General features: G+C 37.6%; 1 protein-coding gene across 3 annotated transcripts in view; it reads left to right on the top strand.

Annotated features, from left to right (window-relative positions):
- SNX20 (sorting nexin 20) overlaps nucleotides 1-10938 on the top strand; it is a 168448-nt gene extending 157510 nt beyond the window's left edge. Inside the window, exons 4-5 of one of the 3 annotated variants that reach the window (XR_006366093.1) lie at nucleotides 3222-8809; nucleotides 8904-10938. Coding sequence is in view for 1 of the 3 variants with exons in the window: in XM_044081986.1 (XP_043937921.1) it covers nucleotides 3222-3884 (663 nt within the window). In the remaining 2 variants the exon portion in view is untranslated. Of the gene's footprint in view, nucleotides 1-3221 lie in introns of all 3 variants that reach the window. The other 2 variants (XR_006366094.1, XM_044081986.1) reach the window with 2 other exon arrangements.
- The last annotated feature ends 1997 nt before the right edge of the window (nucleotides 10939-12935 follow it).

The raw sequence follows: 12935 nt of genomic DNA, 5'->3' as shown, positions 1-12935 counted from the left end.
GTCCATGCATTTACATTAAGTCTTTTCAAACTAGAATTGATCCTTTTCAGCCTTTTTACATAATGCTAAGGTACAAATAATTTTTGTATGGAAGATTTCTGGATGTGTTCATCCTTGGAATAAGAAGGCTCTAGAAAAGCAGTGCTCTGAGGGGGAAGGTGTGTCATGCTCCGCAGAACCTCATACATTGGAGGTCTCATCAAATGTTGAGTTGTAAGCTGTGTTCTTAAAGATCTACACTGAGGAAAACTGATCCATTTATAAATTATTGAGCTAATGAGCAATTTTATAGGTTCATAGGTTCATACTAGGCTATCTGCCCTGGGCAATTATAAGCCTAGCCCGATTCTGTATGGCTTACGCCACCCCTTGATTTGAGTATACTGTGCCCTTTTTAAGGTTTAGTTTACTGTGCCTCTGTCTAATAGTGACACGGGAGTAATCCCTGGGACAAACCTACGATCCCCCATCCACTTATCGAGATTCTTCTTGAAGAGATTCAGTGAGGTGCTCTGCCTCACATGAACTGGAATTCTATTCCAGAGCGAAGGGAGCCTCTGGGTTATGAACCTGTCCCTCCAGCAAGTTCTATTTATTTCTGTGCTGAGGTTCAAGTCCCTCGAGTGTGTGGCTCTAAGGGATTTAGATCTACTGAGTTTTGCTCTCAGTAATGCTGGAAGCCATTTAATTTCAGCAACAAAATTGTAATGAATGGTTCCAGATCTCAAGTATCAAGTCTGCCTCTACCCATTACTCACCTGGGATAAATTACTCAAAAGAATATTATTAATACATTTTATTTCATTATGTGATTCCCAGATGATCATATTTTCTGTTAACATTGTATTATCTTGGTTAGACTCCTAGTGAGTTTGGAAACAATATGATGAGTAATATGTGATTTGGCATAGTGGTATATTGCTGTAACTGTAGTGTACAGGTTCCCGGGTTCAACACTTGGCAGTGATGAGTTTTACAACAGCTGGAGAGGCCACAAAAGTACCTCACAAAAAGGATCCTAGGCCTTAAACACATGTCCTACATGGACAGACTCAAGAAACTTCAGCTGTTCCCATATCTTATCGTCTACTTAGAGGTAATCTCTGCTTAACTTACAAAGCAATGTCTGACCCAGCCCTACTTGAAATGCTACACCTAAAGAAATCCCAATCCCCCAGCGCCACATGCTCCAGAGATCACAACCTCACTACCACAAACAACAGAACATGCTGGAGGGACAGGTTTATCTCCCAAAGACTGCCCATACTCTGGAATGAGCTACCCATTCATGTCAAGCAGAGCACCTCGCTGACCTTCTTCAAGAGAAATCTTGATGAGGAAATGGGTAACAGAAAGTTCACCCCAGGGATCACTCCAGTTGCCCTACTGGATAGAGGCACTGTGAGCTAACATTGGGTGGCATGGTGCTAGGGAAATTTTTTTGGGGGGCTAGGCTTGTAAAGGCTCAAGGGCCGTTAGCCTAGTACACACCTATGAACCTATTTCTTTGAATGATCCTTGTCCATAGAAGAGGATGGATCTGAGAGATAAAAGCTGTCACCATGAAGAACTGTCCCTCATTTAGTAAGAAAGCCTGTTTAATTCCATGTTACCTCTGAATGGACAGAGCTAGTTCTCCCAGTAACATCTCATGCTGTGTACAATCAAAAGCATTGGAGTGGTCTAACTTTCTTTTGTCCATAGGTCTTCTGTATGGTATCTGTGAGGGACAGCAGAGCTGTGCCAGTGCAGTGCCATTTCATGAACTCATGGTATTTAACAGTAAACAGTCCAAAGAATTCTATGTAGTTTTTCATTTGGTGGACAGTGTTTTTTTTCATTCAATGTGATTTTTCATTTGATGAGCAGTGGCTTTCTTTATTCAGAGTGCCATTTGATGGACAGTGGCTTTCCCAGGTCAATATATATATATATATATATATATATTTTTTTTTTGCTAGGGTATGGCTTTTTCCAAAAAATGATGAAAGGATTCAATTAAGCTTGAGTAGCTCATCGGTGTCTTTAGGTCCATTTTTGTGCAATGATAAAATGCTAAGACGCATCAACAGTGGCTTACTGGGACAGAAGTAAAGGTGTCAGAGGCTTGTAGGAATGAGACGCTGTCATTTGGAATATCTAGGAACCATGTGTTTACTTTTGAGATAGAAAATTTTACAAACTTGGATTTAAAAAATAAACCAAAATCTATTTACCAGTATCACTACTTTTATAAGGAAAAAATTCAAAAACAGGCAAGCTTGTGCAAAGTTTACTCCCAAGGAAACGGGTGAAATGATTTCCACGGCCTTTTATTCTTTGTTAAGTTATATCTCTACACTTCATTTCTTCACTCATTATAATGAATATCGATGTCCTTCTCATAAACATTTTCATCAACTGTATATTACAATCTTTGAGTGCCCCAGTCAATAAGTTGTCCTAGAGTTATTGAAAAACTTGACGTAGCAGGCATAATTTCCTATTGTGATTAATAAAAATTGTGTACACAATCTAAAATATCATTTGCTACAAGATACTGTTTATCATGCATTACGTTTTGTAAAATGTGCAGACAGGCTTTCGATTTAATTTTCCTAGAACATAAATATCTGCATATGAATAATAAACTATTTTATAATTTGTACTGTGATTTCATTTCCTATCGAGGCAGTACGTTACTATAATTTGTAGTTTAACCCTTTTCTGGTACACCTCTATTTTGCTTCTTTAATAGTATCAAATTGTTTATCAAAAAGCTTTTACATAAGTAGTGGTTAAGTATATTGCCATATCTTGTTTTCTTTTATTTTGTTTTTCACCAATAGGACTCCAAAATCAAATGAAAATTTTTCATTCCACATGCAGATTTATTAACCTCTGCATCATAGCTTGTATTCTAAAACATGATTATTCTCACTTTAAATAAAACCTTTCATGATTATGCCTTTCATAACTTATCTAAAGCAAGTTCTGTGTGCTACACTTTATTAATGTACTGGATTTATGAACTTGACATGGAGATCATTCTGCCCATCTATTTGGGAATAAACCTTGCACAATCTTGCTTATTTTTGACAACATGGTCCCTGGTTTCAATAATGTACTATGCATGTCAACTTATTTCATCTTTCACTAATTCAACAGTTTTGTTCCGAGTGCATTTGTGTTCTATGACAAGAATTATGTTATGGGTTTAATTATTTTGTTTCTATTTATAGAAATACAAAGTTGTGGTTATAAAGTCGGGCAGCTATGATGGCATCAAATCATGTGTTGAACGTCGTTATTCTGATTTTGAACGACTCCATAAAGGTCTTCTGAAGGACTTCAAAGAGGAAATGGAAGATGTAATCTTTCCCAGAAAGAGGGTGATAGGGAATTTCTCAGTTGAGATGATCAATGGGCGGAGAGCAGCATTCATGGATTACCTAGAGATTTTGCATTCAATCAAGTACATACGCAGGTCCAACAAATTTATTGACTTCTTTATTGTGCCAGAGCTAGAAGAAGCATATAACTGCCTAAGAGGAGGGAGCTACACAGAAGCATTAGAAATATTGCTAGAGGTACTTGTTCTGCAAGAAAAATTAACTCAGCACAACCCCATGTTATTGGCCCCCACTCTATGTGCTATTGTCGTTTGTTATAAGGACCTGGGTGACCTAAACAGTGCATACGAATATAGTGAAAGAGCTTTACTTCATCTTCATGGCCGCCGTGGATACAAGTATTATATCCCTTTGCTGGACACAATGATCACACTGGCTTATGATCTGGGTAAGGACATCACTCCGCTGAGAGAGAAAGAAGCAGACAGGCCAGAGAAAGCGGTTCCAACATTGAAGGAACTAGTTGTTCAAGAACATGTAGACAGCTTATAGTAAACATGGTGGTAACTCATACGATGACACATGATGGAAGTTCTTGATTTTGAAGTATTCTAGTGTATGTTAAGAAGTTCATGATGGGATACATTTCAAAACTTACCTCTCAAATGCCAGTCATATATAACAAAACTGGGGTGATTTCGTGGCATTGTTGCAGATAATAATCTATTGCAATGACAAGGAATTTTCAAAGCAGTATATTTTGACTTCTGCTAAGGAAGCCAATGCACACCATTTCAATTCTCGAATCATTTTTTTTCTACTAATCACTTTGCTTCAAGTCTAAGTAATTGATGAAATGGTCTTCATACAGAAGACCAGGAAATAATGCTTTTCTGTCATGCTAACAGACAAATGTTTTCTAGGCTTTCTGTTCTTCAGTGTTTGATCTTTAAGTCAACAATGTGGCATAAGTTTGCATACAGAGACTGTGAGTAGAGAGACACTCAAGCAGACTTGTGTTGTTTACAAGACATATATTTTCAAAACCTTTTAGCAAAAGTAAAAACAAGTTAACTTGTTTTTGTTTACAAAGTAAGCCTCACTATTATGAAAGTGCCTATTTTGTGGAGTGACCCTGTATTTTATTCTAATTTAATGACTTTCAAAATTGCATATTATACAAACTAAGATTGTATGAACCAAACTCAAGATATGCAGAAGGTATTTCATTTACCATTTAGCTGGACTGCTGAGGTACTCTGGCATTCAGTACTTCATGGACTGTTGCACATCACTGGACAACAGGAGCACACAGTCGGTGTGTATAATTTGTAATGTTGAGTAAAGAAACTCCAAGAATAGGTGCTGACTAGCACAACGTTTTAAATATCAGTATTGAAGTCCAATATATTCAAAATGTTTGACGTGCATTTAAAATGATGCACATGTTTCTGCTTTACTGCAGGTTTTAAAAATATATTTTAAAAACTGAAGCCATTATGCTGTCAGTGTGTAAAATCTGGTTGTGGATTTTCTGCCCAACTTCCTGTAAATTACATCATTGTAGTTGAAAGGCTGCATGCATGCCAAGCAGAATTCATCTAGAGCTAACTATTTGATATATACACATCTATGTATTGTGTGCATGTATGTGTGTGAGTGTGTATGCATGTATCTACATTATGGTATCTCTATTAGGCAATAGAGGTACTTTGTCCATAAATACATTTTTGTATTAAAGGATAGATAAAAGGCCAGATTTCAGAAAACTTCCTCTCAGTTTAAGTGACTTAGTCTGGTACAAGTCTGCCCCAATTCTGAAAGACATGTTTTTGGTGTAAGTGACTTACTTCAGTGGAAGGCCTAGCTATAAATAGGCCAACACTGATGGCCATAGTCCACAAGACTTTCTATCAGAGAATGTCAGTTCAGTAGTACAAAGTGTTCTTTAGGATTAGAAAAAAATAAAATAAAATGCAAATTTTGAAGTCTCTCCTACCAGATTAGGCATTGTCCCAAAAATAATTTCAGGCAGTTTCTTTCCGGATGGATTCTCAGCTGAATGTCTCCAGACCATCTCATGCTCCTCCAGCTCATGTCTTTACTTCCAGGGCATACTTTTTAGAACTGATGTTGCAGTCAGAATCTCCCCCTGCACTGAGATGACAGCTTCTGTGATCTCTGAGGCAATAGACCTCTATTTTATACAATTGTCTAACAAGGCAATAGCTAATCAGAACTGTGTGACCTCAACCAAATACAGAGACGTTTTCTGAACAACATCTGCTTGGTTATTTACAAGATATAATTTCTAACACATTGTGCCCCAGTACTATTACACAACAATTTTGACACACTTTAGGGAGAGACCTGCATATTGGAAGGTAAACACCAGCAATATAAATGAGCTCTAGACTGTAAACTTTACAAAATGAAATGTATTGATACAATTCATTTAAAAAAATATTTACAATCCCTTACTGGTGAAAATACCATTTTTGACTATCTCATTCCTTTAGCAAACAAAACTAGGACAGTGCCTTTATTGAAGTTAAAGTACCTTTTCATGACAGCCCACAGGGTTGGGGGGTATACAGACTTGTCCGTTTTTTAGTCACAGAATCCAAGTTAACATAGCCATATAGCTGACTTGTCTGCCTCTCTTTCTGGTTACAGTTCCCCGGGATGATGTGCAGTTATACACACAAATTCTCTTTCTCTTCCTCAGGATTTGTCCACAGAATCCTCAAGGTTGCATATCCTTGCCTGCATCCTCTTTAGTAGGAGTGTCTGAAGTATTTTTACTGAAGAGCAGTAGCTAACTGCCATTATGGAGTTAATACAGTTTTTCTTATTCAACCTTAAAATCAGATGTCACCCTTTTTCTCTTAAAGGGAATCCTGTGCAAGTGTCTTCCTGTGTATTTATTTCCCACTTGTACTACATTTACCAGTAGGGGAGCTTTTACTTAACAAATGCAAGATCTCTCTGTCTACACACAGAATTAATCACAAACGTATATACACGCACACACACACACACACACACACACACACACACACACACACACACACACACACACACGGGTGCCATAGGTTTGGTGGGTCATGGATTAATCGTATACACTGCTTTTGGTAGTTTTCATCTGTGGTTATTAAAGTGGGCAAATGACATTACAGTATAGCTGCATACGTTTGACTGTCATATACTTTTGGAGTGGTCCTCTTTCCTTCCAGTTGTGCAACTGTGGTGTTAGTATGTTTCATTTCATGGGGTATGAGGTCACTGCCTCCATTTCGAGGGGTGTGGTGGTGAAGCCCCCAATATAAAAGCAAACTCAGTAGTTGTATTAGGTGATTGCAAATATGTTTGTTTGTATTTGTGATCACTTCATTTCAATTTTTTATAGATGATAGTGATCACCAGTGAACAATATATTTATTGTTGATCAAAGTTCATAGTTTATTGGTGGTCTAAAAAAATGCAGTCTTATATTTACAGCCATCCTGCTAAGGTTTAAATTATTATCAAACTGAATATAAAGTTGAACAGTTTTAAAAAAGAAATGTCTAATTAAACAGAATGTCTTCCCTTTTATCTTTATTTATTTTCTGCTTTACTATATATTGTTAATGTATATCATTGCTCCTAGAGTTTTATACATTGATTGCCCTAGTTACTAGCATATTAGTTGGGTACAAACCACCTAATGACTTTTGGGCTTTTGTAGAGCCTTCCGTTTCTCTCTAGTTTGTACAATAATTAAAATGTGACTAACTGCATCTAGCAGTGCCAAGAACAGGGGTATAGAAATAGCAAAATATACTAAACTAACCTGGCGGACAGTGGATGATCAGGGATGAGGTTGCTGCAGTAGCTTGGGATTCTTTTATACCCAGGCATTTGACAATAACTATTGTAATGCCAGGGTAGCTGTATGTAGTTGGGAGAGAAGTTCCTCTGCTGAACTTGTGAAAGAATGAGCTCTTTTGCAATTTGACTTCCAAGATATCCTTGGTGGAAATTTGCAAGACGGTAGCTGGCCTTGTCTTCAGTAGAATTTTCTTATGAATTGCACAGCATATCTACACAATGGGAATGCTCTGCTGCTTGCACAAGCAAAGCAAAATTACATATATTACTTCTACAGACCATATTTATAGACAAATGTAGATCATCATGAAATGAATTATTTACAGTTCTGTTTATACATAGACGTTTTCAGCTCAAAAGAGATGCTGTATGCAATATATTTGTAAATCTCTCTTCCCAGTTCATTTTTACCTTTACAGTTTTGCTTTAGATATTAAAACACACTAACGCAGCATGCTTGAGACCTCCACGGTTATTCTTCTCTTTATTTTTCATTTCGTACTTGTAATTCAGCCCAATGCCACATGATTGAACTTGGGCAGTAGCACATTTAACCACTGACTCATATCAACATTCACAGTTATGGTCTGCTGTGAGTATCAGATGCTCATCTACATGTAATCAGAAACCAGTTACTCAGATTCTAACTGCCCAAACGCAGCTGGTATAATTAGGCCGTAGTTAGTAACTTTGATTTGTATGCACTGCAGAATCTGTTAATGTGAAGCTACAGTGCCCTTTCCTGGAGAGTCTCTTCTCCTGTTACATGACTGTGGAGTTAGTATATATGTTGGGGGGTATGGGGACTTGCCCATCACATGAGAGTGAAAGCCCCCCCAACACACACAGACATTTCCTTTCATCTGTGTGGTGGTCTGTGTTTGTGAGCAGTTCTGATAGAGGAATTTCTTTTGACAATCATATGCCGATCATTCATAAGGGAAGCATATATTATATGCACATCAGCTCATTTTTGATGTGTGGTGAAGTCATGGATATGACTCATGAACTGAAATGCACTCTTTAGAGGACCCAGTATGTTGGTAGCTTGGGCAAATGTACAGCATACTGAGAACAATGTGCTCAGCAATACACTGCACATTTCAACAGCACACCGCACTCTTAGTCATATACGGACTGTATAGTTTACCTAGATTATAAATAGGTAAAATGTTTCTGCCTGATAAGATAAATTATAAATAGCTAGTACAGGACACTGGCACAGGTGGTGTTATTGGCATGAGATCAGCAGGGAATTAAAGATTTAAATCATATGGATTAGGGATATTTGGTGAATACTTGGGTACTACAAATGGGGAGGTAGTGCAAGAGAGTAACAAACCTAAACACCCAAGCGCACACACACACACACACACACACACACACACACACACACACACACACACACACGTATAAACAAATAAAAAACGCTCACTCACAGCTGCTTGTGTGTGTGTTTGTGTGTGTGTGTGTGTGTGTGTGTGTGTGTGTGTGTGTGTGTGTGTGTGTGTGTGTGTGCGTTTACAGAATGACTGGACTAGATTCTCAAAAACTGTAAATATCCTACAAGTGTGGTGCATCTATATTAGAGTTCAGTATACTAGGTAACGGTACTCCTTATTTATGACACATACTGCACACCATTAAAAAGGTAACGCTACCCCTTATATATGACACATACTGCACACCATTAAAAAGGTAACGGTACTCCTTATATATGACACATACTGCACACCATTAAAAAGGTAACGCTACCCCTTATATATGACACATACTGCACACCATTAAAAAGGTAACGGTACTCCTTATATATGACACATACTGCACACCATTAAAAAGACTCACTGGAAAAAAGGCTTTCATTATAGGGCCAAACAATACCTGACTGACACAACAAGAAAGGCTCAAGCCTTAGCCTAAGTATTTCCATCCCTCTTATATGCCTCACCCTTTTTAACAAACTTAAACACTGCACTTAAATCCAAGCTAGATTCTTGCTATAACAAGATTGCTAAATTTGCTCTCATGTCATACACAGAACCCAGCACTGCCATGCCTTAAAATAGCTTAAATGGCTTGTGCTAGACAACTACTTAACATATTTACAGCTAGTTACTGTACATAAAATGTATGTGCTATCCTGAAAAATGCCAGCACTACAAAATATCCTACTGCGATACTCCTCTACAAGGTATCTCAGTTCTGGTGAAACTATCCTGTTAATGATAAGTAAGTTAAACAACTCAGCAGGGGACTCACTGTACCTATTTTGTCTTCAAGCTCTAAAATGCCATTCCTGCAACTCTCAAGTGTTAAAATACTGCTTAAACAATACCTTAATCATTCCTGGTCATGCTCATCAGCAGGTTAAGTCCTTCATCTTAAGCACATATCTCTCATAACTTGTCTTTGATCATTTTCTCTTAGCTGTAATATCTACAACTGTGGCCATTGTAGCAGTTTGTAAACATGTAATGTGCATAGCTGTGGAGTAGACCTGCAGTTACTGAGATGCTGTCACATGTATATGTGAAACATGATTCATGAAGTTTTCTGCTTCACTGCAAATGCACATGAGCCAGTACTCCTTTCCGTCTCATTATGGATGGGGAAGCTGTCATCAGAGGAAGATCCTCATCTAGTATTGGAGGAATGACTGGCTACTGTGGTAACACTGACTAAAATGCTAGAGTGTGCAACAGTGTTTGTGTGCACTTTGGCACTTTGTATGCAGATATTGTTTCTTGCTGCAACAGGGTAATTTAAGGTATTCGGACTCATATCTGTCTCATTACTTTGCTGAGCACCTTGTATATGTAACATATTGTTGTGATATCTAGCTTTGCGCCTCTTCTTCTTTATCTTCTTTAATAGTGTAATTTTGTATAGAGCTGTGGTGTGGAATTTCAGGCTTTAGGCCTTGTCAGTGCAGAATGGCGTTATGCATCTCACCCTGCTTTGTCTTTTGTCCTCCATGCCTGTCTGTACGATTGTTGCACAGGAACCCTCAATGACTACATCAGTGCACCCCCCCCCCCCCCCATATAAACCACTCTTCTGAAAGCCTATTTTTTCCCTTGGGATGTGATGGTTTATGTTACTATTCATCAAATTTTGCTACAAAATGGATGCATTTGTTTAATGTACCACTGCACTTTTCCACCAAATTTCAAAGACTATTATATGTTTGATTCTAATGCAAGTATTTCCTCAGTGCTCTATGTATGTAGTCAAAGTATTTCTTCAAAGTTCTACCATTTTATTGCTTGATCAAGATTTATCATTCTGCATAGAGTTAGTTTCCAGCCAGTTCTAATGCCACAGAGCCTGTGGTTGTCTCCTACATGTGATTTAATTAGTTTTGCTAATTTACACTTTGATCTGCATGGACTTTGTGGAGCTGGAGAATTGCAGTGCTGTTTACTAAGTGCTACTGTCTTATGTACAGATTTCTGCATAATGGAAATATTTCATAATTTGATGTGTTTTATATGCTGCCACAAATAGTGCTTAGAGCAATTGTTATAAACTCTAAATGAAATATTGTTCTTTCATCAAACAATGGGCAATGCACAGACATGACACATAATCAGTATTGTTTTATTGTTGTGAAGTGTTTATCTAGAGCAAAGAGAGACTTGCAAGCTTATTCAGTGAGTGAATTACTAGAATGCAGTTACTGAAGTGTGTCTGTGTGTGTGTGTGTGTGTGTGTGTGTGTGTGTGTGTGTGTGTGTGTGTGTGTGTGTGTGTGTGTGTGTGTGTGTGTGTGTGTGTCTGTGTGTGTGTGTGTGTGTGTGTGTGTGTGTGTGTGTGTGTGTGTGTGTGTGTGTGTGTGTGTGTGTGTCTGCGCGTGCAGGGCCTTTGTACCTATGAAATGGAAATGTAGCGGTAGTAATACCAAGAAGTGGAACTATTTCATTTACTAATGATGATATATGGGTAGACGTATAATATGTGTACCTGTGGTGTTGGACCATGGACTGATAGCAAATGCACTGAGATTTAAAAAGTGTCTAGAATTATATTATCTCATGATGAGTCAGAGGTAAGGGATCTTTCTATAGTACTTGATATGCTTCATTGATTGGTTTAGTCAACTAAGGGGGTAGCTGAGAAAGAATGATATAAAGGCTGTACTTGAAGTTTGATAGGATACATGTGAAGATTCCTGTGAATTTTTACTGATGTCAGGCACGGATTACAGATGTCACAAAACATAACAGTAGAAGGCACCAGAAAATATATTGTGTTAGTGCATGATGGTGCCACTGTGACATGCCATTCCATGTTCGGGTGTATAGAACGTTATGTTATTGCAGGTCTCCAGAACTTCTTTGGAACTTCATGTTATTCCAGGTCTCCAGAACTCCTTCGGAACTTCATGTTATTCCAGGTCTCCAGAACTCCTTCGGAACTTCATGTTATTCCAGGTCTCCAGAACTCCTTTGGAACTTCATGTTATTCCAGGTCTCCAGAACTCCTTTGGAACTTCATGTTATTCCAGGTCTCCAGAACTTCTTTGGAACTTCATGTTATTCCAGGTCTCCAGAACTCCTTTGGAACTTCATGTTATTCCAGGTCTCCAGAACTCCTTCGGAACTTCATGTTATTCCAGGTCTCCAGAACTCCTTTGTCTCTTCGGTGTGAAGGCAATGAACTCTGAATAACTCTGACTCCTTAAATCAAGTACAGCCTGAGTGCATATAGTGAAGTCATCACATAGAAGCTCTCAAGGATGTCAAGCTCCTTTAAGATGGTGGTCATACCTGAAAAAATGTTAATGTAGTTTCTTTTTTTTGGTATTAATGTGTGTGTTTGTGCCTATGTCTTAAATGATAATGATAATTTAATAAAGGTGTTTAAAAATGAGCATCCGAGCAGGGATCAGACATGGACTCCACATTTCAATTTAAGGAAGAAATGCCACTTGATGACTGAGGGAACAGTTGAGTGACCCAGATGTTATGGTAACTGAAGGCTATTCATAAAAAGATATGTTTAATCAGTGTTATACATAAAACAGGTCTGTCACTTTTATATACCAGCGTTTCCGCACATCACTGTAGAAAGAACAATATGAAAAATATCCTCACAACTTATGCAATCAGAAGAGTTCTCTTTATAAAATAAGCATGGTCTTAAGCAGATACTCCTGTGATTTTGTGCTTTAGCTCAAATATATTGAACTGTTATGTTCAGTAGTCACGTTGCCTTGTATCTGGTTTGATATAAAATACATTTTTATTGGGCTGCTCCTCTTTACTGGTAAGGCTGGAAACTAAATCACTGCTAAGTTAGCAGTTGCATATTATGTAGTTAAATATACTACATTTGCTTGTATAATTGTGTTCTGAAACAATTGGATTTTTTATTGACTGAATTATTATAAATGCAGCTGTCATCTCCTGTGGTATGTTTTCTTTACTTTATGATGGCAAAAATATGAGTGAGGACAAAGTTAAAGTACATTGAAATGAAAATGAAAATAAATATGAATTCTAACTCATTCCGCATCCTTTTCTCTTAATACGTGTAGGTGTAGTTCAATTTAATTTCATAGTACTGGTATAATATTTTGTCAAGTTTTTTTTTTTTTTTTTTATTAAGAAGACCAACAGCCATGGCCAAACAGATATCATTTCAAAGCTGTGGAAGCTAAAACTTTACATTATGGATTGTGCATGGTGAAAATGGGTGACCTGACTGTTTGATCATATTATTTTTCTAG

The sequence above is a fragment of the Protopterus annectens genome, chromosome 8.part1 (genome assembly GCF_019279795.1).
Source record: "Protopterus annectens isolate FY-2018-M chromosome 8.part1, PAN1.0, whole genome shotgun sequence".
Classification (NCBI taxonomy): domain Eukaryota; kingdom Metazoa; phylum Chordata; order Ceratodontiformes; family Protopteridae; genus Protopterus; species Protopterus annectens.
Note: the sequence above shows the minus strand (reverse complement) of the source record. Positions and strands in the feature narration are given on the sequence as shown.